A 25,685-nucleotide genomic window follows, 5' to 3' on the forward strand; every position below is an offset into this window, starting at 1 on the left:
TTGAACCTGAATGTTATGAATTAGGCTTTTAGCTAGTAGGTAGATATTTGTATGTGTGTTGTTGAGAGAGAAACCAAGTTAAAAGACATACAGACGAAGGAAGGAAGGAGGTTGCTTACCTTTGCAAGTTATGACTTCTTGTGAGTTGGCTTTCGACATCAATGGAAAATGGTCAAGGACCGACAAACTTGGAGGTCGTCCTCGTTGTCCCTCACTGTGGGTTTCAGAGTTCGGCTCTGGAGGAGAACTATGTGTTCTCTGCATGTATTGCATATATATATATAATGATATAAACCTAAAATTTAGACTTGTTTTATTTTATTTTTTTATGTAGAATAATGTGGTTGAATGTAAACATTTGTTTCATTTTTATTTACAAGAATAATATTGTTACATTATTCTTGTGATTTTTTTTTTTTTTTTGGGTATAAATTTTGTGTAAGCATAATATTTTTTTGTATATCTATCTATACTATTATATAAAGTATATGACACACTTTTTTTTTCTTTCCGACATTACTCATTTAATTATCCTTATTTTAATTAACAATACTATATCCCTCTAATTTATTACTTCTAAATGACGCCTAATGACGTGGTATTGAAGCTAAATTTCACATGATGAAATGTTTGATAAATTAAAATTTGACACTTGTTAGACACGTCATTAGAAATGATTTTTAGAGATAATAAATTAGGTGTCTTAAACATTTTTTTTTATTTTAATTGTTACAATAACCCTTTTAGATCTAATTGTGAAATTATTTCTCATGATTTGTTTGTGTGTGCCTACATTTTTAGTAAATTATGGCTTGTTTTGAGAAGTAAGTTAAAAATTGATTTTTTGATTTTTTTAAATTAAAAAAAAAGGTTTAAAAAAGTAAAAAGGTGATGTGACTCAAAATAGATTAAAAAATGATTTTTAACCAAAATTTTAAAATAAGTCTATATATTTATCCAAAAACTAGAGGCTCTATTCACCCAAATGAAACAAAATTTATGTTATTATTTTTCTTGGAACGTCTTCAGAATAATTGGAAGTACTTTGGTAACTTGAAGGATTGTTTATATATAAATTATTTTAAAAAAAATTATTGGTATGGAAAAAGGTATTGAAATGACACGAAACAAAGCAGAAAATCATGCGAGTACTGTAAGTTTTTAAAAACAAATGATAAAATGATTTAAAAAAAAAAAACAGAAGGATCATGATTTTATCATTTTGCATACGCTACCAAGATTTCCCCAAGAATCTCGCGGACAATAATAGTCCATCAAATAGGTAAAAAAATAAATAAGTATATAATTTATAAATATTGTGACAGTTATATCAAACTAGACATACAAGAAATGTAATAATTAATTTAATTGTATTAGTTTAATGAATCTCACCATGAATTAAGGATAGAATTTGTAACACGACATGATAATACGACTCGAACAGTACACGAAGTTAGTGGATTATAATTCATCATTTCTTGACAGGAATACATATATGACACGATCCGATAATACGAATATTAAACATGTCAGATTAGTGTTAAATTTATATAACACGAAATTGACATAGATAACTCTATAATGAAAACTTAGTTACATAATTTAATATTATTTTTACTAAAGAGTATCATGACATTTTTTAATCTCTTACATAATTATATCCAGTTTATTAAAAATATGTAAAATATGATTTTAAATTTAATTTATGTGTTTTTTTGCTTTTAATTGAACTTAATGTATTTTTTGTCTATTATTTGAGTAAATCTAGTAAAAAAATATAATAATAAAATATAATTTTTATAAATTAAGAAAATAAAATTAAGTTGAAATCAAATATTTTTATAAATAATTGCATTTAATAGAGATTAGTTTTATTAAATTTAACTTGTGAAAAAAAATTTAATTTTTTTTAATACATTTGATATTTTTCATTAATAGTGAAATTTTTTGACATGGCACATTAACACGATACGAACCGGGCATGGATAAAAAATGATACGGTACGATAGCACGAAATGATAAATGGGTTGGGTTAGTGTTGAAGTCATTCTGACACGAACCCGAGATGACATGGCACGAAGACGACCCAATAGGATATGACGCCCACCCTTACCATGAATGATAAATACCTTTTGGTATGAAAAAATCTTTATATTATTGTATTTATATAACTCTATATGATAAAATTATTAGATATTTTCAAGTACCATATAACATTGTCTGCATGACAATCTTAACAATGAAAAATTGCAATACAAACTAATGTTTTATTTTGTTCACTGGAATGAGATAAAATGGAACGGAATGATCATTTCTTAAACTGCTCTATGAAATGATCATTACCTTACAATGGTGAATAATGATTCCATTTCTAATTTATTTTTTTGTAGTCAAACAAACATGAGAATGAATATTTTGATCAAATAATCATTACATTCTACTCTATTCTAGTGAACCAAACATAAATAATTTTGTTTTTCAACTATTAACAAAGATGAGCCAATTTATTTAGTCGGTAAAATTTTTCATTGCGTCATTAATTTGAAACACTATCTTGTTTGGTTTGTCTTTGAGAGACAATTTTTCAGAATTTTTTTTTTTAAATTTGTTTGGTTGAAATTTTTTTTAATTTTTTTTTTAAATCACTTTTCTCTCTACTACACATATCAATCAATTGTTTTTTCCCTTTCCTTTGTTCTTCTCTCACATCTTACTCATCAATCAATTACTTTTTCTTTTACACCTATTTATTAACAGTTTTGATTTAGAGCACTAAATCAGTAGCTCTAAAAGCACTACTAATGAGCTGGCAAGTGCAAGAAAAAAAACAAAAAAACAAAGGCCAAATTATTATATCAATAGTGGGGTTCACATGATGGCATGTCATTAGTGGTATTGAATTAGTGATATGAAGTATTTTTTATTTATTAAACTACAAAAAAAAATAAAAAATAAGTCATCCCAAATTCTAAAATTATTTTCAAAACATACAATCAAACAAAATTTTAATTTTATAAACTCTTTCTAAAAAATTATTTTTTAAAATTATTTCACAAATATAAACCAAACATGGCGTATGTAAACAATGTCACAATTATTTTGAACAACTAAATAATTACCCATCAATAAGTTAGACAAATTCCCTTTGTACACGAGCAAAATTGACACAATAACTTGGCAATAGCTAGGGGCAACTTGTAATTAATTAGTAGAGTAGGGAAATGGTAGCCCACAATCACTATATTGTATTAGGTACATGATGTACAATGTGCACCTAACATGTGTGTATAACATATATATATATATATATAGGTAAATTACACTAATATCCCCTGAGGTCTATTTAATATAAATCTTTTTCTCACATTTAAAAAATTACACTTACTCTCCTGTCAGATTAAAATGACATATTTAGCTCTTAACCTTTATATATATAAAATAATAAAATAACACTGCTATTTTATTTATGTCATTTCAAAAGAAATAATAATTATTTTCTTTGGTTTAACTCACACAAAAAATTAATTTTTTTTAATTTTTCATTTTTTTAAAATATTTTAAGCAATTTTTTTATTTTTATTTTTTAGATACACCTGATCTAAGTATACTTAAGAAGTATAATATTTTGTAATTTTTTTTTAAATTTACAAAATACAAAAAAAATATAAAAATACAAAAATATAAAAAATCAGTAGTACTGTAATAAACGTGAATGACAGTGTTTGGTAATATTGCAATAAATGTGGGTGAATACACGGGAAAGAAAAATGATGGTGGAAATAAAAAAAAAAAAATTCTATTCATATATAAAAATTTATACAAAAAATATCATAAAAATGTTGTGATAGTATAAATATAAATTATGTTTATGGATATTTTGTTTTAAAGTGAAAGGTCACCATTAAGTTATATCATTGTATTTGAAAATTTTATATAAAATTTATGTTTGTATATCATCACTCAATAAGAATATGTTTAGGTAGAATTTAATGATGAAAAGTTATAGAATGTAGTCATGATGATAAGAAGAAGAAATGGTAGGAAAAAGAGCAAAATGATCATTTAGAAAATTTTAGAGTATGATATCAGCAATTTAGGAGGTAATTTGTAATGAGATTATAAACCTAAATAGAAACCTCAGGGAGTGTCAGTATAATTTACCCTATATATATAGAAAAATTTTATAATACACACTTAAAAAAAAAAAGTGTATCGTATTTGTTGTTATGACTTTTATGTTCGTTGGTTATAGTCAGTTAACTGTTTGTTATGACTTGGTAATAATTTATTATAGTATTAATTATGACTTATTATGATTATTATTTTAGTTATATAATTGCAATTTTTTTTAATTATGCCTCAAATGATATTTGATTATAATCTCTATTTTGTGTTTAATTTAGTTATGATACTTATGATATTAACATCACAAATTATCATAACTTATGTATGATAAATTCCTAAGAAAAGGTGTGAATCATAGAAGATTCCTTGTATATAATGTCCATTAAGGTGGGAGTAGACTAGGAGGGGTGTAATTTTCGCCCAGCCCGGCCTAGTCCTGTCCGTGTCGGGCCTTGCAGGCTCCTACCAAAAATCGGGCTAGCCCATGGGCTAGAAAATTAGGCCCAAGCCCAGGGGTATTCGGGCTTTGGGCGGGCCGCTGGGCTTGGGCCTCAACAAATTTTTAATTTTTTTTTTATTTTTTCCACCAAAATTTTATTTTTTTCCCTTAAAAATAACACTAGGCCTTGGGCGGGCCGGGCTTCTGAATGAGTCTTGAGCAGGCCAATGAGCCGAGCCATGGCTTGGGCCAAATAGGCCAAGCTGGGCTTCAAAACGATGGCCTAGGTCTAGGTCCAAGGCCTCGGGATAGGCTTGGGCCCGGGCCTAAATGGGCCAGGTCCACCCCGGGCCGCAAGCGGGCTTCAGGCCGTCCACAGGCCATTTTTATGCCCCTAGGTATAAACAAGAAGACGATGAAAATGAAATCAAAACCACGGCATCCACATATTATTATTAAGATTTGACTTGTTTCAGTTAAATTTTTAACTGATCTAAATAGTTAAAAAAATTTATCGGTAAGAGTCATTAAACTGAAGTTTCTTATCAATAAGTGTCTATGAAAATATGGCCTAATTGAATTTTTTTAAAAACACTTACCGGTAAGAATCTTCCGTTTAATCACTTTTATTGGTCAGAATCTTTCGTTCAATGATTCTTACGGGATCTCAATTGTCTGATTCAGTTGAAATTTCAACTGGAAACAAGTCATTCCCTTATTATTATTATTGTTGGCAACCTTAAGGAGTTGGCCTAGTGGGTGTAGTTTGAGGTTTAAGGGTGTGCTTTCTCCATATCTTAGATTTAACTCTCATTAGGTGTTATCAACCCCTTAGGGCCACGCTAGCGGACTCTGTTTTGCATGGGTTTCGAAATTAATCAAGATGCGCATAAACTGACCCGAACACCTGATCATTAAAATTTATTATTATTATTATTGACGACATATGGTATGTATTAATTTTAGTATAAATAACCAAGATGATGAAAAAGTATGTTGTACTTTTATTCAAGCTAAACACGGATAAAGATGTAATTTTGGCCCGACTTGGCCCATGTCGGGCTCGGGCTAGGCCCGACCCATGTCGGGCCATGCGGACTCCTGCCAAAAAATCAGATCGGGCCGCCCGATTCACGGGCTAGAAAACTAGGCCCAAGTCCATGTCCAGGGGTATTCGGGCTTTGAGCGGGCCAATGGGCCAGGCCTCTGGACTTGGGCTTGGACTCGAGCTTTGGGCGGCTTAGGCGGGCCTAAACAAATTTTTTTTTTTTTCACCAAAATTTTATTATTTTTCATTAAAAATAATACTGGGCATCGGGTGGGATGGGCGAGCCAGGCCTCGGGTTGCGTTTTTGGGCGAGCCTTGAGCAGACCCAACGGCCGGGCTTGGCTTGGCTTCAAAACGATGGTCCAGGTCCAGGCCCTGGCCCAAGGCCTTGGTCTGGGCTTGGGCCTAAACGGGCCGGGCCCACCTCAGGCCGCCGGTGGGCTTCGGGCAGCCTGCAGGCCACGGGTCAAAATTACACCCCTACACACGGATCTCAGCCATCTAGTTTTTTATTCAAGCTACGCACGGATCTCAATTATCCAATTAGACAAATAAAATGGACAATTTTACTTTCTAGTTCTTACAATACAAATACAAGCACAAAAATGCTTCCCCAAATAAGCACCCATTATTATTTTCATAATTTCAAAAAAAATAATGATAAACAAATATAAAATTCATAAAAGAATTTAATATAGAATCTTGTGTCTTAATGTAGACCTTCACTTAAAAAAATATAAATATATATATAAAAAAAAGCAATAATGTGGACCTTCACTTTAATGAGTTCTTTAATGAGTGTTTTTTTTATTTATTTAAGGACTCATTTCGCAAGTTAACATTTTAGCAAAAAGCTACTAAAAAAGTCAAAAAGCTTATAATCTATACCAAAAAATCAAAGATTCTCTTTTCTCTCTATTTTTTACACATCTTTTCGTAAAAAGCCAAAAAATCACCCTAAACATATAGTTTTTTAAACTTATATTTTAGCCAAAAAGCTAAAAAGTTACTAAAATAGTATGTTCCCAAACGAGGCCGTATTATATAATATATATCATTCTAGAAATGTTTTCTCTATGATACAAAAAAGAACAATAATAAAAAAATAAATAAAAACCCGACCCAAACATGCTTGTTATAGTCTGATTATTAATACAATACACAAAAGGAAAAAAATAAAAGAAAGAAAGTAAGAAAAGAAAACCTAATAAACATATTCTTATTAATACACATACGGTGTAACATTTATGGGAGAGAGCTCAAAACTTGATGAGAACCTTTACACAGTCTGGCTGCTTCATTAGGTGAAATGCTTTGTTTATTTCATCAAGTGAAATTTGGTGAGTCAAAAGCTCATCCAGCTTGAGTTCCTGTAGAAATTTGCAACACTTTGTTAGGTCTTTCCTTGTGGCTTGTACCAATCATCAATAAATTTTATTTTAGGCTATGCTTGAATGACAGGAATATTGAAAGAAATGAGAATCTCATTACTAGTAATAAAATTCTTGTGTCAATGTTATTCAAGTAGTTTGTTTCGCTGAGAATTCTCAATGGAAAAATAATTAAATTTTAAATATTTTGAGCTTAATTATTAGTATTATTATTTTTCACTCTAAGGCTCGTTGATAACTTGAGCAAAGGAGCATATAAGGTAGTTATCCCATATGCAGTTTGGAGAGTAAGGTAGGTATTGTTGTTAGAGAAAAATGGTTTATCACCATTAATTTTTGGTAGTTTTGAGCTATCATTAATGTAGGACCCACACCTCGGTTTTGGTGGGTCCGAGTGGCAACATGTTCCTTGCCATGTGGTGAACAAGAATAGACACTTGGGTGGTCAAAACCATTTTCGAGTGAATGAGAAATTGATACCAAAGTGAGCCTTATGAACATAAAAATGTTTGGCGTGGTTCCCATGAGTTGGTATCTAAAACCTTGTCCCACATAGGAAACATGGAAGAGTTTCTATGAGTATATAAGCTCTAAGTTGGAGACCTTGGGTTGGGCCCCAAGGGGTACCCAAGTTTTGTAGGAGGAGGAGTTATGGATAAACCCAAAACCATCACCACACACGCACGGCGCCGCCGCCGTCCGGTCGGGGCAGGCACGGGTGTGGGTATGGGTCAAACCTGTCCTTGTTTTTTGCTCCAAAATTATTTTGAATAATTTTCTGCGGGAAAATTCAAAATCTGAAATTTAAATTTTTTCGGTTGCAACTCTTCTCATTCTCCGACTAGTCGCGTCTCCGATCTGGTGACTGTTCTTCACAACGGTCTTCTGTTCCAGAAAAGGCACTTCTCTGCCTATATATATCAAACCCCCATTCCAAAACAAAAGATAGTTTTTCCGTTTCCTTTTCAGTCTTCTCCAATTGCTGCTTCATACAGTCTTCATCTTGCATTTTGTGTCTATATACTGAAACATTGATAACACAGCTTGGTTTGCTGTACAAACTGTACGCGGTGCTGCATCTGTTTGGGGTGATTGTTGAATCCTGGAGGCAAGACGTCCGTTATTCTCAAGCACCTAGGAGAGGACGAATTTTTGTCTTAAAGACACAGTGTCCAAACACTGGCCTCAATCACAAATTTGTTCTAAGTTTGATTCTACAGAAAGATGTAAGTTAACTCTAGTTCTGTATTTAATTATTTTCTGTTTTATTATTCTGTTAAATTAATTATTATCGAAAAAATATTTCCAACAATTGTTTTGTCAACAAATGAGGGGTTATATTGTTTAGGTGACATAGTAATTTACACTAACTAGCCAACCTACAATAGAGATTGTTTCACACATGGGAGGGATAGAAAAATGGTTAGGACATGCACCTACTGTAAATGCCGTGTGTATTACATCTTCAGCCAAAATTGTACTAGAATTTAGGTACTTCATGTATTTATATATAAGGTCCTCAACTCTCTATAATTGCAAGTTAAGTCTCTGGAGCTCAACTATAAATAGGAACTATTGATTTCGTAGTTTAAGAACAATAGAAATTGTACAGGAAGGAAATATTCGTAGCCTTCCGTACTCCTTCTGTCCAAGCTTTGTGTCGCTCCGAACGATGTCATTCAGCCAGCAAGCACAACGACGGTGAGCTACCTAGTGAGTGTGTTGCCAGAAAATCCCTTCGATGGTCAAGTTAGCACCCTTAAAAAGAGAAGAAAGACTAAGCAATGATAGATTTTAGTAAAGAGAAAATTGCAGACCTTTTGCACAGAGGTGCCGCACGGCTTATATAATTTGTGCACGCACTACCTTGTTCATCCTTTCTTAGATGTGGGGATGTACTATCCTCTCTTCGCCTTACACGTGTGTGCGTCAATATTGCCAAACAGTATCAACAAAACAGCCAAATGGTATTGACATGAACTATTAGCGGGTTTTCCTCATCACACTCCAATTGGGCCACATAGTATATGGCTGAGCTACATTCAACCGAGCTAATTTTAACCGGTTAAGCCCCAGGCTGCTTCATGTCCAAGCTAAGAATTCTACTAGCACAATCTGTTGTGTTCTATTTGGTTAAGCGTTGTTTATTCATTGCTCGGACAAACTCTGCACGGCCTTTTGCCTTGACTAAGATTCTAGCTCGGTCAAGAGTCACCCTCATCATCTTAGTCCAGTCACTTTTCACTGCGCATACATAGCTCAGTCGAGTTCCTTTACCCGGTCTATGTCCGATGTGTGGACTTATCTCGGCCCCTAGTCCAAGCTCATTCAGTTTGGCCCGAAGCCCATTTCATGTTAACTCGGTGGCATGGTAAAAGGTCCACATGGAATTTAGGTCGATCCATTTGTTTGACACAAATTTTCCTCTCAATTGCCCCTCAATTACGTCTGTTTTAGCATGATCCGGATTACCTTATTGTGCTGAGCTAAATTCATGGCCCGATTAAGAGAAACATCCTCGTTCTAGCTTAGCCCAGCTCATCTCTGAGGCGCGGGCTTAGTTCGGCTGCGATTCTTTGCCTTTCTGCTTAGTTCATCGAATTGACGTTGTTGCTCAATTTGGTGTGCTTCAGTTAGGTTTGGTTGTTGGTTTGGCTAAGTAGCTTGGTGGTGCTTCGGTTTGGTCTTTTGCCCAGCCTAAGAGTGTTCATGGATCTACAATCCTTGTTGTTTGGCCATCTCAGAAGGCCAACTTTATTGGGCCGAAGTAAGATTGATGCCCTTGGTGGCTCGGGCGAGGTCTGAAGTACCTCACCTTAACTGATTAGTCGAACTTCTTGGGCCAAGTTCTTGCGAAGCTGAGCTCGAATCTGGTTCAGTTATCCCATGGTTGAGCTTGGTTGATTGTTTCGCCCATGAGTGTGATTTGCGTTCTTCTTGGCTTGGTTGGGTACTTTGTGCGTCCAAATTCTCGACTTGATTGATGTATTATCTCTTACTTGACCCAACTCACGTTCGGCGATGTAGGAGTTCATTTTATGAGTTGCCCATATTCACCGATTCACTAGCTCGGTCAATACTGTCTTGATTAGTTTACAAATTGGTTCATTAACGTACACAAGCTCGGTCGAAAGAACCAAGAGTTTTTGTTGCTCAAGGTTGTTACTTGGTTTCATCTCTTCAGCACCATGCCCGGTCAGTCCCTGGTTTAATCTTTGATGTCGTGAGTCATTTTTTATTCGTTTTGTTCGGCTAGTCGTGAGAATGGGCCGAGCACTAACTCGGTGATGTTCACACCACCTCGGCCTAACCCATAAACCATTGCATGTCTACCATGAGCTCCATTTGACTATCGTCGTTAATCCTTAGCTCGGTCGAGCTGGATGTTAGGCTTCAATTCTCTGAGGGAATATTTGAAGTATTTGTTTGGGCCCATGACTTGGAGGATAAATTATTCTTGGCCGAGAATAAAATGGTTGACTACGTATCTTAATCTTAGTGATTGGTTGGTAGAATTGTGCAAACAAAACTTATTCCAACTCTTTTACTCTTTAGCTCAATTGGTGCAATTAGCAATCTCTCAACTCGGTTGGCATTGATTTGATTTACTTCATCGCAATCTCAGTCATGAGTTATTGCTTGGTCATGAACCACTCTGGCTTGACGCTTGATGTCATGGGCTCGCCTTTACTAGGCTTAACTCTGGCGACCTTGCATATGGACCTTACAAACGGACTTTGCTAGGCTTGACTCTTGCAACCTTGTAAACGGACCTTGCTAGGCTTAACTCTGGTAACCTTGTAAACGGACCATGCAAATGGGCCTTGCAAATGGAGTTTTAACAAGTTGGACTGGGCAAATGGTGCTTGGATGTCTACTGAGCAAACGAAGCTCGAATGTCGACCTTGTAAAAGACATGCAAGTGTCAACCAAAAAAGCGATGCATGATATTGACCTCGCAGTATAGACAAATATCAAGTTATTGAGATCAACTCTACAATCCTGCCTTAAACTTACAAAGGCAAAGTAGTGATCCAAGTTAAATAGATTGCCCTTGGACCGCGTCCATTACTCGGTTAGAATTATCTTTGACTGAACAAATCATCAGTTTTCCGCCGAAAGCTGGCGAGCAAAATCGGCTCAACAATTTCTTGGCAAGCAAAGTCGCTCAGCAACTTCTTTGGCGACCAAAATTAGCGCAACTTCTTGGTAAGCAAAATCAGCTTAGTTGGGTGATTTACTTCTCGGCGAGCAAAATCAGCTCGATAACTTCCTTGGCGAGAAAAATCAGTGCAACTTCTTGGCAAGCAAAATCAGCTTAGCTCGGCAATTTACTTCTCAACGAGCAAAATCAGTTCGGCAACTTACTATTTGGCGAGCAAAATCAGCTCGATAAGGAATTCTAAAGTTGGCGAGCAAAATCAGCTCGACAACTTGCTTCTTGACAAGCAAAATCAGCTCGACAAGGAATTCTAAAGTTGGCGAGCAAAATCAACTCGACAAGGAATTCTAAAATTGGCGAGCAAAATCAGCTCGACAACTTGCTTCTTGGTGAGCAAAATCAGTTTGGCAAGACATTCTAAAGTTGGCAAGCAAAATCAGCTCGATATTTACTTTTTGGCGAGCAAAATCTGCTCGGTAAGGAATTCTAAGGTTGCGAAGCAAAATTAGCTCGGTAACTTACTTTTTGGTGAGTATAATCAGCTCGGCAAGGAATTTCAACATTGGCGAGCAAAGTCAGCTCGACAACTTACTTCTTGGTGAGCAAAATTAGATCAGCGAGACTTCTTGGTGAGCAAAATTTTCTCAACAAGGAATTGTAAAGTTGGCGAGCAAAATCAGCTCGGCAACTTGCTTCTTGATGAGCAAAATCAGCTTGACAAGGAATTTCAAAGTTGGCAAGCAAAGTCAGCTCGATAAGACTTCTTGGCGAGCAAAATATACTCAGCCAAGAATTTTAAAATTGGCAAGTAAAATCAGCTCGGCAAGGCTTTTTGGTGAGCAAAATCATATCGGCAAGGAATTCTAAAGTTGGCAAGCAAAATCAATTCAACAAATAATTCTAAAGTTGGCGAGTAAAATCTGCTTGGCAAGATTTCTTAGCGAAAAAAATCATCTCGGCAAGGAATTCTAAAGTAGGCAAGCAAAGTCAGCTCGGCAAGACTTCTTGGCGAGCAAAATCATCTCGGCAAGAAATTTTAAAATTGGCGAGCAAAGTCAGCTCGGTAAGACTTCTTAGCGAGCAAACTCAGCTCGGCAAGACTTCTTGGAGAGCAAAATCATCTCAACCAGAAATTCTAAAGTTAGCAGAGCAAAGTCAGCTCGACAAGACTTCTTGACAAGCAAAATCAACTCAGTAAGACTTCTTGGCGAGCAAAATCATGTTGTGAAGAAATTCTAAAGTTGGCGAGCCAAATCAACGCAACAACTTCTTCTAGGCCAGCAAATTAGCTCGGCAAGACTTCTTGGAAAGCAAAATCAGCTTGACAAAGAATTCTAAAGTTGAACAAAACGCCAACTTCTATCTTGCCGAGCAAAATTAGCCCGGCAAGGAATTCTAAAGTTGATCAAAACCATCAACAAACATTTTACTGAGCAAAATCTACTCATAAAGGAATTCCAAAGTTGAACAAAATACCAACTTTCATCTTATCGAGCAAAATCAGCCCTGCAAGGAATTTCAAAGTTGAACAAAACACCAACTTTCATCTTGCCAAGCAAAATTAGCCAGGCGAGGAATTCCAAAGTTGATCAAAACCATCAATAAACCTCTTTTTGAGCAAAATCTGTTTGATAAGGAATTTTAATCTTTTCGTCAAAATGATCTGCTCCTTGGACCACGCTAAATCTGTTCGACGGGGCAAAAATACAGTAATTTTTAATAAAACGGTCTACTTGTTTCATTACATCAATAGTGGAAAGGATTACAAAAATAAAACTTCAGATTGGCAGTGTTCCACGTTCTGGGAATAGATCGGCTATTTATATCCTGCGAGTTTGGTGCCTCTTTTCCTCGGCCTTCTTACCGATGTTTTCCAAAACCGATCTCCCTAGTTCTCTTCAATTGATGACTCTTCGAGGAAGGACATCTTTGATTGCCAAGCCATTTGGCAAGGTCTGTTCTTAAGAAGCCGCCCGACCCCTTCATCAACGTAACGATCCAAATGCCTTGTAGCCACCAACTTTTCTAAGTGTAGTTTGAACGACATGCAATCTTTTGTTTGGTGCCCTCTCTCATCATGAAAAGTGCTCATCATGAAAAATGAAACAGTATCTCAGATTAAACCCTTTAGGGGCATCCCCCAACTTGGCCGGCTACTGGACATATTCCTCGTCATGGATTTCACTCAATATGAGATATATTGGTAACTTGAAGATCGTAGTGATGTCAGTCCGGGCTTTTAACTTTCTCTTCGCATCATCCTCCACGTCACATGGATTGTTATCCCAGTCATTGTTAGAACTCTTGTTCTGGCTATTGCGATTTGCACCGCGGTTTTGATCTTTTCCTTAATTGTTTGGACGATTGTCCTCTTGTCCAACCGAGTGGACTTTTCCAGCTACTCTCTTTGTCCACCACTACCAGATTTGTCTTCATAGTGGCTACGGCCGTGTTATCTTCAACCTAGATGTGTTCATTGATCCTTTGCATGAGAGATTCCGTAGTTGCAGGCTAATTCATCGTGAGCGAGTCCCTCAGTCTATATCCAACTGGAAGATCGCACTTGTTGTAGCGATCCTAGTTTTGACCCGTCTCTTTGTGGTGTTCCGAGCTCGGGTTGGTATGGTTTTGAACGGTATTACGTGTCTTAGTTCCTTGTATTTCCCTTATTTTGGTTATCGGGTTGTAGCGGTGTTTGGAACAGGTAATGTTTGTATCGGGTTATAGCGTATTTTTCATGTTTTGCCACTTCGTTGACTATGCCGAGGACCGAGCTGCCCGGTTAGCTCGCGGGGGTCCAGAGGGTAGCGCCCTAGCGGGGTCGAGGGGCAGCGCCCCCGAAGTAAAAATGCAAAATGCATTCGAAGTTGCTTGTCCGCTCGAGTGGCCATTTATGCGCTCGAGCGGAGAATGTTTGGTTCTAGAAGTTTGACCTGTCTGCAAAAGTACTGGGAATGTGTATTTGACGCTCAAGCAGGGTTTTTCACGCTCGAGTGGACCATGTTATATCAGTTCGTGAATCTGATATTTCAAATCACTTTTCAATCCTCTCTCTCTAAAACTCTTCAGAATTCCAGATCGGGAGCTTCTCTCTCTAGAAGTCATCTTCTCTCTTTGATTTCTCCAAATCTATTGGGATTTAGACCTAAGTTCTTCACCAAAGTTGGTTATCATCTCGAGGGCTTCGTTGTGTGTGTTGAAGATTGAGTTTAGACATCGTTGATTTTGGGGTTTCATCTAAATTCTTCTTCAATACTTGAGGTAGGGATGTTCTTAGAGTTGTATATACATATTTTTGCAAGATTTAGATGATTTTTGAAATCATCCTTCGGTAGCTTTGAAAATTGATTGTTGATTCAAGAAGTTGAGTGATTTTGAAAGTGAGTTTGTCTCTTGTTCTTTTAAAATGATCTTATGGGTTTTGATCTTCGTTGATTGAAGAAAAGATGATTTTGAAAAGTTTTCTTTCAAAAGATTTGAGTTGTATAGTTTTTGTGAGAAAACCTAGAAATTGGGAATTTTTAAAAGAGATTGAAAATTCACGAATGATATTATTATATTTATTTTGTGTGTCAAAATAAATGGATGTTTGGAAAAAAAAAATTTATATTAATATAAATAATGAATTTCAGGGAATATGAGAATTGTTGTTCATTTTGGAAATTATTGTTCAAAACGTTGAAATAGTCTTAAAATAACTAATTGTTGAGGATACTTGAGAAAAGGGAATTGTGTTATTCCTTGGATGATGAATTGGAATAAAAGTATTTATATTCATCTTGTGAAATTCGCATATCAATTCATTTGATTACATTAAACTTTGAAAGTTGATTTGAAAACTTACAGTGAGAAAAGAATGTTAAGAAATAAGTTTTCATGAAATGGTTTTGGGGTAAATATGTTGGTAAGTCTTGATAGGTGGTGTAGATGATATTGAATAAGTTGGCCTGAGAGTCCGGGGTGAAAGACCGAAAACCTGCGCGGATAGGTGTCGAGCCTTCCGGTTAATACCGGTAAAAATGACAATTTGGTAGTACTCGTATAGTCTACTTGCAGACACCGACCTAAGGATTACCAAAGTTGTATTTACCGCCCCTTGAATTAAATTGTTAAGTTTTGAACAATGGACATTTCATGGTATCATTGAGCATGATGGTTTTCAAAAGATAAAGACATGATTTATTTGCAAAAAGACATAGCATGACATGTGCATTCATCTCTTGAGACTTGTATAAAATGTATATACTTTGTTAAGGATTTCCTACTGTGCTTTATGCTCACCCTACGGGATTTTTGTGTAGGAAAAGATGTGGTGATTCCGCCTAACTAAAGGCGAGAAAATATGTGTTGAGAGTACAATGCTCTCATTTTGCTGTAACTCTGTTTGTAAGCCAAGGGCTACATTTGTGTAGGTTTGAATAACCATTTTGTGTAACCAAACCTAAGCCTTGGAAACTTGTAAACCTTTGGGGGTATCTATTTGTTTATGTTATTTTGATTTGAAGTGAATGTATTATTGTCTGAAGACTATTTGTAGCATGTAATGCAAGTTTGGAGATTTATTTTTAGTTTTACTTTAAAGAACCATGATTATCGTATTATCATTTGGGTATAAAAATTGGGGCGTTACACTTGTAATGAATGATTGCCAAGTTGGTGGCGCATTCATGTATCTCGTTGAATGTCTTCTAATTCCAACAGCCTCTCGAACTATTTTAGGCCCAATTTGCCTAAACTCGATGGGAAAATAAGGCACATCAACGCATCGTTCCGTCTGAGCCATAACTTGCCAGAAGTGGCTCATGTGCATATACGGATCAGTTTTTCTGTCATAGAGTGTAAATTTTAGCTGGTGGAAACCAGCGGGAAGTGCTATAGCGACAACATTATGACATCTTCACTAGTATGACCTCTGGGAGACAACTGCTATAGCGACGGTACCATTTGAGCCTTCCGCTGGCACACTCGCTCCTGTAATAAATCCATCAAATCTCTCGATCAATTGGAATACAAGTATCTCGATGTCATCAATGGACATAAGGGACGATAGTTGTTGTCTCGAATGCGAGACACCTCTACTAGTACATTGGAGTCATCGGCTCTAAAACTCCTCGAGATGGAGAGTGAAGAAGTTAGTTGTCTACTCTGACTGCTAGAACGATAGGACTGGACATGCTCATTGTGGTTTCTCACCCTAGCAATGCCCTTTCCTTTCAGTTGGTGCTTTATGGCCTCTGTCACCATTTTTCTGATGATGACGTCTTGGTCCCACAGCTTGCTCTCCAAGTGCTGAGTATGCGACTTTCGTCGTCATCGACATCTTTCAAGGCTCTAGAAATGCCTTGAACTCCTTGTGCACTTGTCTCGCACATCTTCGTGTAACCCGCGGATGGAGGTCTCCAGTCCAGCCATGTCTGAACACCGGGTAAGTTGTCACTCCTCCGAAAAGACTTTGGCATGATGCCATCGACGGCGAATAGTGAAATGTCATCGTTGTTCGCCATGGAAAGTGATCAGAAAAGCTTGGAAGACAAGGTTTTCGTATGTCGAAATTTCCACAGACGACGCCAATTGTATGAGAATGAAATATTCATCGCCTTTCGTACTCCTTGTGTCCAAGCTCTGTGTCGCTCTAAACGATGTCATTCAGCCTGTAAGCACAATGACGATGAGCTACCCGGTAGGTGTGTTGCTGAAAAAACCCCTCCAACAGTCAAATTAGCACTCTTAAAGAGAGAAGAAAAACTAAGCAAGGATAACTCTGAGTAAAGAGAAAATTGCAGACCTTTTGCATGGAGGCGCCGGACGACTTATATAGTTTGTGCGCGCACTACCTTGCTCGTCCTTTCTTGGACATGGAGATGTACTATCCTCTCTTCGGCTTACACGTGTGTGCGTTAATATTGCCAAGCAGTATCGACAAAACAACCAAACGGTATTGATGCGTACTATTAGTGGGTTTTCCTCCTCACACTCTCATTGGGCCACGCAGTATACAGTTGCTGAGCTACCTTCAATCGAGCTAATTTCAACTAGTTAAGCCCCCAGGCTGCTTTATGTCCAAGGTAGCTCTGGCTGGTTGGCTCTTGAAGAATTCTACTAGTATGGTCCGCTGCGTTCTGCTCGGTCAAGCGTTGTTTACTCATTGCTCGAACAAACTCCGCGCGACCTTTCGCCTTGACTAAGATTTTCAGCTCGGTCAAGAGTCGCCCTCGTCATCTTAGCTCGGTCATTCTCCACTGTGCGTACTTAGCTTGGTCGAGATCTTTCGCTCGGTTTATGTCAGATCTGTGGACTTATCTCGACCCATAGTCCAAGCTCATTCAGCTTGGCCCAACGCCCATTTCATATTAACTCGATGGCACGGTCAAAGGTCCACGTGGAATTTAGGTCGGCCCATATATTCGGCACAAATTTTCCTCTCAGAAACTGAGAGAAGTCTTAGAGAAAAATATAGAGTGAGTGTTCTAGAGAAATATAAAATGAGTTTTTTCTTGTATAAAAATTAGGTATACAATGACTTAGGTATATATATATGGAAAAATGATCCCGACCCCCTTTTTCCCCCTACCTCCTTGATCCCCTCTCTCTCTGATTGGCCAGTTTTTTTTTTCTTTTTTTTTTTCCTTCTCCTCCAATCACCAGCCGCCACTTGTGTGTGGGGGTGGTGGAGGTGGTGATTGGAGGGGGTCTCAATCACTTCCCATATATATGTGGGTGTATTGGGTTTAAGGGTGTAAGAGACAAATTGAGTCCATTTGTAAACTTGTTTATTTCATAGTAAAGTATTATTACTTACCGTCTTGTCTTTGTATTGGGTATAAGGCCGAATCATGTAAATTGTTTGTATTTTGATGTGTACTTGTTTTTATTTCCCATTTATTATTTTTGGTTACTTTCATAGCCCAAATCACCATTGTTTCATACCCCACATCTTCTTTAGACAAAATTCAATCTCTCTAAACACTAGTTCTCTACATTCCTATGCATTACTCTTTTCTTGGATTCTTCACTTTAGCATTGGATGGCCTTTTCCGACCAAATTAACCCCAGCCATGCAGCACTCACGGTGTCTTTGTCACTCAAGTTGCAATTCCTAGATTGCCCGAATCATTTGCATCATTCAAGGAGCTCCGACTCTTCTAGTGCAGAATTCATTCATGCGCGCGCGCGCGCACACACACACACACACATATATATATATATATAAGAAGACAAGAAGAGGAAGATATAGATAGTACCTTATTTATGCATTTGTGAAGAATGAAGGGAAGGTCAGATTTGACTTTAATGCCACCAAAAATAGAACCCTTGAGAGTCCTACCACACAAGAGGGGAACTAAGTCGATCTCCCCGCTTTTTTCATTTCCTGAACCAATGGCTACTGCTGTCCCTATTCCCTGTGATTGCATTTGCATGCATGTGATCATTCATTCATTCATAAACCAAAACCAAAACCAAAATCAAAACCAAACAAAGTATTACTACTAATTAATACTGTACGAGCTAGCAAGTAAGTATATATGAAGCCTCATCTCCTCAATTAGGTAGCTAGGGATCATATCAGTTTACATTTACAGGTGTGAGAGTGTATGACTGAGAGAGGTTAATAAAAACGGAATGTGAATATTATTATTTTGAACAAACCATTTTGAAGAGTGGAAACAACCAACTTGAGACATTGTAAAACACAAGGGGTGTACCAGAAACAAAGCATTTTGGAGAGCAGAGAAATCTGTAAAATAGAACAGAACATAACAGAATAGTTGAGTAGTAGTAGGGAGGTAGTTTTAGCAGCAATAGGGTTTACCAGTTTAGTGGATAGAAGAGCCTGGTTGACCAAGGATGGGACACCGGTACACTCGAAGCAGTAGTCCACCCCCGTACCACCTGTCAACTCTTTTACCATTTCTGAAATACTAGCTTTATTATGATTATTATTATTATTGTTACTATTATGTTTTCCATGATCATCAGGTTCAGATTTAGATTCAGAAGAATCTGAATCTGTAGTGGTGGTGCTGGGGTTTATGAAGTCGGTGATTCCAAACACCAGCCCTTTTTCTCGCTTTCTTTCATTTATGTCTACCCCTATTATTCTCCCTGCCCCTTGCATTCTTGCTCCCTCTACCACCTGCAAAGCAAATTTGTTTTTTCATTTTTCATTTTTATTTTCAGAGTGAATGATTGGGTGGAATATAAATAAATAAATAAACTATTGGATTTTGTCGTTGCTGTATTTCGTCATTAGTTAACAACACATCAAATATGTATGTATATAATACTCCCAAACTGAAGATGTAAAATCATGTTTGATTGCCGGATTAAGTTGACCGGATTGAGTGATGGAGTGTTGTGGTATGAAGTTTGAGATGTAAAGATAAATTGTATTTGTTGTGCTCCATTCCCGTTGAATTGTTAATCCAATAGCTGTGGGGTTGGGGAACTAAGTATTTTAGTCAAAAAAAAATTATTATTACACTTCCTCTATTTTTTTACATTTCTTTTTATAAAAAATAAAAAAATTACTAAAATAGTAAGTTTCCAAACAAGAATGAGTAAAAAGAGTAATACCCCAAGTCCAACAGCACCGAGACCCAAGACAGCAACGGTGGAGCCCTTACAAATGACGACTTGCTTAAAGGTAGCCCCAAAACCAGTAGAATAGCCACAGGACAAGAAGCTCGCATGTGGAAGAGGAATCCTGGGATCAAGTTTTACAACGTAATGAACATCGATGACTATGTATTCGCACCACGTGGAACATGTGAAGTGGTGGTAGATCCTCGTCATCTGCTTCTGGTCTGGGTCTCCTGCTGCTGCTGCTGCTGCCGCTGTGGTGGTGGTGGTGGTGGCGGCCTTGGACAACCTTGATGTTCCATCGGGCATTAGGCCATCGAAGGGTAAAGGGTGGGTGAGGCATAAGTTGGAGTTGGTTACGGAGCTGCTGCAATTCGCGCATTCACCGCACTCCCCTATGTACGTCGGCATCACTGTATCTCCTTCTTTCACCTCCCTCACTCCTTCTCCAACGCTCTCCACTATCCTGTATATCATTACCATCCGCAACAATTACACCTATTTTTTTGGATTCTCCAAATTAATTACTACTACTACTACGGAAAATTATTCAATACTTCCGGAGCACCACGTGTCCATACTCCAAACCAATCACCAATTAGTTAGCCCCATGTTGTTTCCCCATCCTAAACATAAATCGTGGGCCCTTATGTCTTTCCACCAATCAAAATTTTATGGAGCACCACGTGTTCATACTCCGGGAGTACTGAATAATCACCCCTACTACCACTACTACTTGTGTATTATGGAGTATTCCAAGTTTACAAAATTGGAATCATGATGAGAGACTCGTTAAATATGTGAATTTCATGCTCGACTCTATAATTAAATTTTGTGTACATAAAAAAATTGTATTATTATTCACAACCTCATTTGTTTGATTTGATGCACATATAGAAGAAATTTATGGTATGCACTTTAAAAATAAAAAATAAAAATTGTAAGAAAGTTACTATTCTAAGTTAAGAATGTTTGTAGTATTATGCCTCTCTGGGGTAAAAATTAGAATTGGTAAATTTGTGGCTTGTAATCTTAAAATGAATTTTACAAATCATTGTAATTACATTGTAATTATGTTTTAAATGGCGTGGTGTAAATTTTATGTACCATTCATGTTGAAAAATGTTATAAAAGGCTACCCGGGCTAGGTAGCTTTTTGAATATGCACGGTAGAGGAGTATCTGTCCGAACGCATATATATCGCGGCCCAAACACTTAAAAAGATTACACAAGTATATAGTATGTAAATATTAAGTTTTTGTTTGAAAAGAATTAATTTAATTTGATTTTTTAGTTTTTTAGTTAAATTAGTTTTGTTTAAGCAAAATTTTTGACTTTTTTTTGTTTGGATGTAATGGTTGTGAGTAGGAGTCATCAATGAGATGGGCCGGACTTACCCGACTTGCAACTATTATATCCATATCTCATATATTAATGGATTTTTCAGATTTTGGCCAATCAACGAGTTGGTACGAATCGAATTTATTTAAAAAAATTAAAACCACGTCTCACCCATAAACCCAAATCGTATGGATCAAAATCAAACTAAACCGGATTACACATTTATTATTAGACTTAGACTATTAAATTCTACATATTTATTTTTTCGTTTTTAATCATTTATATGATCTAATTAATTAATACTATTAAAACAATCAAATTAAAGTATAAATTTATCAAATTAACAAATTATGACAGTATTATATGTAAAAAGTTGAGAGTTAGAAAGATATCACTGGTCACTGTCAAATTCTATTTTAACAAATAGTGTTTCATGTATTTTTTTTAAAGTACAATTTACAAGAATAATATAGGCCGTCAAATGTATTTTTTTTTTATAAATGGAACAGTATAAATTTTAATGGATTAAAATTGAATTTAACAATGTTATTTTTTTAGATAATATATATATATATATATACTTTAATGCTGTGTTTGGTTGGGGGATTTGAGGAGGGATTTGGAAAGGGAAAGGAAAAAGGTGTGTGAAACTAGGTGAAATATAGGCATGTTTTATTCACATTTCACATATCTTTTCTATTTTTCTTTCCAAATCCCTCTCTAACCAAACACAACATAAGGGATAGTTTGAGTCGGGTCGGGTTAGTTGGACTTCGATTTCAAATCCCTGTCCAAAGTCCTAAATCATCCTCTATGGGATGAGATAGGTTGTGCAATCAATCAGGTTGAGAAGAGCCATGGAATGGATTGAACGAGTTAGGTAATATTAGATTTTTTGTCTGTGGGCCATTTGATGACTTCTAATCGTGAGAGAAAAAATAAAATAATTATAATTTGAATATGAAATTTTATTTTATTAATTTATTTAGTTTATTTTATTTTTTTTATGCTTATTTAATTAATTTAACTCCTACGGTCTTAAAAAGACTGGCCCAAAGTAATTAAAAAATGTTGGGCCCTCTTATATTGTTTATTTAACAAAATTATAAAAAAGGCTACGTAACATTGGACGGTTTGACCAGTAGTGTTGTTTTGCTACTTTCGACTAGTAGTTGGGACAAGTTAAAAAAAAAAAAGACATTTTGTCTGATAAAGTTGGTATGATATTGTATTTGAGAGAGAGAGATTACCCAACACCTTCATGTCCAGGAATTCGGGGAAACAAAGGCTGAAAAGAAAAAAAAAGTCATATTATGTATATAAGAATCAGAACACATATGATAGCATGGTAATTAATAGCAATTATGTGACAATAAAAAATAAATAAAAAAAAAGAGAGAGGAAAAGAGGAGAGGAAAAAGAAAGGCGAATTAGACTAACAGTTTTTATAGTTTGAGAATCGTGTCATTTTTTACTTTTCTACATTTAATCTTAAATTTTGAATCTTGTTCCAAAGAAGGACAATTGAAGATACCATTACTTAATTTCAAGAGCAAAGTCGTTAATTTGATAAAATATGCAATAATTTGACAAAATAAATGTCAAAAAAATATTTTAAAATTTTTAAAATTATTTCTATCTGCCAAAGATAAAATTATGTAAAATTGATAAATTTTTTAGAATTTTTTTTTATCAAATTAATTTTTATTATGTGTTTGGATGATGATCATGTAATGAGTGACTGTTAAGATTTTAAGGTATAATCGATATATTTAAGATATGAAATGTTTTTAGTTTTAGATTTTTTGATTTAAAGGATTGGTTTAATAATAATATCAAAGTTATCGCTATATTTGACTTTTAAAAAAATAAAAACTAATTTAATAAAAATAAAAACAACCACCCATTACATAATTATCATCCAAATATATAATAAAAATTAATTTGATAAAAAAAAATATATCTAAAAAATTTATCAATTTTATATAATTTTATCTTTGGCGAGTAAAAATAATTTTTAAAAATTTTAAAATATTTTTTTGATATTTATTTTGTCAAATTAATGTATATTTTATTTAATTGACGATTTTACCGTTAAAATTAAGTAATAATATTTTTAATTATTTTTATTTAAAATAAGATTTAAAATTTAAAATTAAATATATTATAATTAAAAATTTAGAGACTAGAATGACACCAACTTCAAACTATAGGTTTGTAAGTATAATTCGTGCGAAGAAGAAAAGTAGAAAATTACTGACGAGTGGATGTCCGTCGCAGCAAAGGAGATCCGTGTGGCAAAGGCTGGCGAAGAGCATCTTAACCCTGACTTCAGATGATTTTGGAGGATCTACTTGTATCTCCTCCACCTTCACTCCTTCCCCTTTTCCCCACACCACTGCCCCTGCCCACCAACCATTTCCCAATTCCCAATATCCATACATACAAAACCAATTCCCAACATTAAATTCTTCTTTATAATCATACTAATACCATCAATCAATCTATGATAATCATCATCAACTTATATGCGAATTAAAAGGAGAGCTACAGAAATAAATTTTGTAATACATCTCTGTATATGCTTATCATCTATATATATATATATATATATGAATAAATAAACATCATAATTAATTTACATAGATATAACCTTATTATGCTCTACCTTTGCATGTAATGATCTTTGAATTTGAGGTGCTCTTAGTAGCCATAATATATGGTTGATTGGGAAATATGGTTATATGCCCCTCCTCCGCTCCTACCTCCAACCTCAGCTCTGCCAAAAGCTTATTCTTGGGTGGGTGGGATTGTGGCTTTTCTTTCAGTGGCTGCAGTGAGTTGAAAGTGTTGGTGCATATCTCTTATATATCCATTCAACTATATATATATATATATATTCTATTATATATGTAAAGACCTAAGTTAAGGGTGGTTTATGATGATCTAAATAAGTGTATTTTTTGATTTTTTATGAAAAGATATGTAGAAAAATAAAGAGGTAATGTGATGAAAAAAAATAAAAAGATAAAAAACGTAAACTTATTAGTACACCCTAAACAAGGCCTTAGTAGTGACCCTTTTGCACCACATAATTTTATTCTCAAATTATATTTTTGTAGTTAAGAATTGAAGCACGGTTTTGGCAACTACCCCTAAATCTATATTGGCCAATTTCAACCCACAATACAAATTTTAAGCACGTATATACATCCACACTTGATATGATTAGCTAATTAGTTGAGGGAAATTTATGAGATGCCCTTCTTTTCTCCATTTTGATGATCTAGTTCTTTCATTTTGTTGTATTTACATGTATAGCTTATGAAAGAATAAATAAATAAATTGATCAAATAATTGTAATCATATGATTTCATTAACTTTACTTTTTAAAAAATAAATGGTCTAATTTCAAAATTATATTATTCATTTTTTTAAAAAAATAAATATTATTAAATTATTTGGTTATGATTATACATTCACGGCTTACAAAATAAATAATCTGGATTATCAAAATAAGACCTGTGATAAACTCACATATCAAGAAAATAGTGTCTCCAAATTTAGACTAGAGATATTCTTTTCCTTCAAAATTTATTAGACATGCATATATAATTATAATAATGTTAGAAATCATGAAAGAAATATCATAAAAAGCTTTCATGAAGAATCTCCACCCTTGAATTAGTTTGTAATGTTTTATTATATATTATGCAATTACTCTTGAATTAGTTTCAAAGTTTTTCATGATATTTATTTCATAATGTGTAACATTACTCGTATAATTAAGGGCAGTCAGACTATAAGTCTAATTTCAAAAAAATTGGGGCAATAACCCAAAGCTCTACTCTTTTGGAGTCAAACTAACAACAACAATTTGAAAGACTATATTACTCTTTATCTATTTGTCTATATCACCTATATATTCATTTATTTGTTTACGTGTCATTTAAATATTCATATATCATCCATCTATATGCTCACATGTCATCTATGTACCCACAAAATTTATCTATCTCTCTATATCACTATCACCACCAGTTGTCACCAGCAGCCACCACCCTCCTCCGGTGGCTTTTTTGAAGTTTGACTAATATTTTGATGACTGGCCAGCAATGATTTGGCAGTCTAGCAATACTGGGGTAAAAATTAAAAAAAAAAAAAAATTCTTTCAAAATAATAATTTGTTCTTCTAGCCCAACAAATTCATCTATATTCTTATCACCAAATAAAGCAATCCTTGAATCTAATGTCATATAAAAAATAAAAAAAGATTTTTACCAATTTTCCTATAATTAATTAAGTAGTTATATAAATATAGAAAATTTTATTATTTAAAAATTGATTGCTTTGGGAATTTCCTGGCTCCACATCTTGACCAAATTTATAAGGTACCATACGAGTGGGGGTGCAATTTGAGTAGATTCAATTCGTGCTCAACTCAAATATTTTTTGAGTTTAAGTAACTTATTATTTTTTAATTTAGTGAAAATTTAGGTAAAAATTTAAAAATTCAAATTAAATTCGAGTTAGCTTGAGCTTAGACCGTGACAATTTGAGCAACCCAAAAATTATATATATAAATTACTAACAATTGAA

At 35.0% G+C, this 25,685-nt stretch overlaps 1 protein-coding gene across 2 annotated transcripts; it reads right to left on the reverse strand.

Moving 5' to 3' along the window:
* Nucleotides 1–6,632: 6,632 nt before the first annotated feature.
* Nucleotides 6,633–23,947, reverse strand: LOC114284466 (8-hydroxygeraniol oxidoreductase). 2 transcript variants are annotated; one of them, XM_028227360.2, is made up of 7 exons: nt 23,755–23,947; nt 23,348–23,490; nt 22,337–22,374; nt 19,740–20,211; nt 18,976–19,299; nt 18,407–18,565; nt 6,633–6,982 (listed from the first exon to the last, which is right to left on the reverse strand). In XM_028227360.2, the coding sequence occupies exons 1-7, from the start codon at nt 23,798–23,800 to the stop codon at nt 6,872–6,874; spliced, it is 1,293 nt and encodes a 430-aa protein (XP_028083161.2). In that variant the 5' UTR covers nt 23,801–23,947; the 3' UTR covers nt 6,633–6,871. The 2 variants fall into 2 exon arrangements, with proteins under 2 accessions (XP_028083161.2, XP_082767500.1); XM_082911374.1 differs by having other exon boundaries at nt 23,348–23,484; nt 23,755–23,938.
* Nucleotides 23,948–25,685: the final 1,738 nt, after the last annotated feature.

Source organism: Camellia sinensis, unplaced genomic scaffold, assembly GCF_055761805.1.
Source record: "Camellia sinensis isolate YWXY unplaced genomic scaffold, ASM5576180v1 Unanchor11, whole genome shotgun sequence".
NCBI classification, from domain to species: Eukaryota; Viridiplantae; Streptophyta; class Magnoliopsida; order Ericales; family Theaceae; genus Camellia; species Camellia sinensis.

Coding starts and splice junctions, on each gene's coding strand:
- LOC114284466 (XM_028227360.2), bottom strand. CDS start 23,800: ATGGCTACTAAGAGCACCTCAAATTCAAAGATCATTACATGCAAAG. Junction 22,375..23,347: donor GCTGCGACGGACATCCACTC/GTCAGTAATTTT, acceptor TTTTCTTTTCAG/CCTTTGTTTCCCCGAATTCC. Junction 18,566..18,975: donor CTCTTCTATCCACTAAACTG/GTAAACCCTATT, acceptor ATGCAATCACAG/GGAATAGGGACAGCAGTAGC.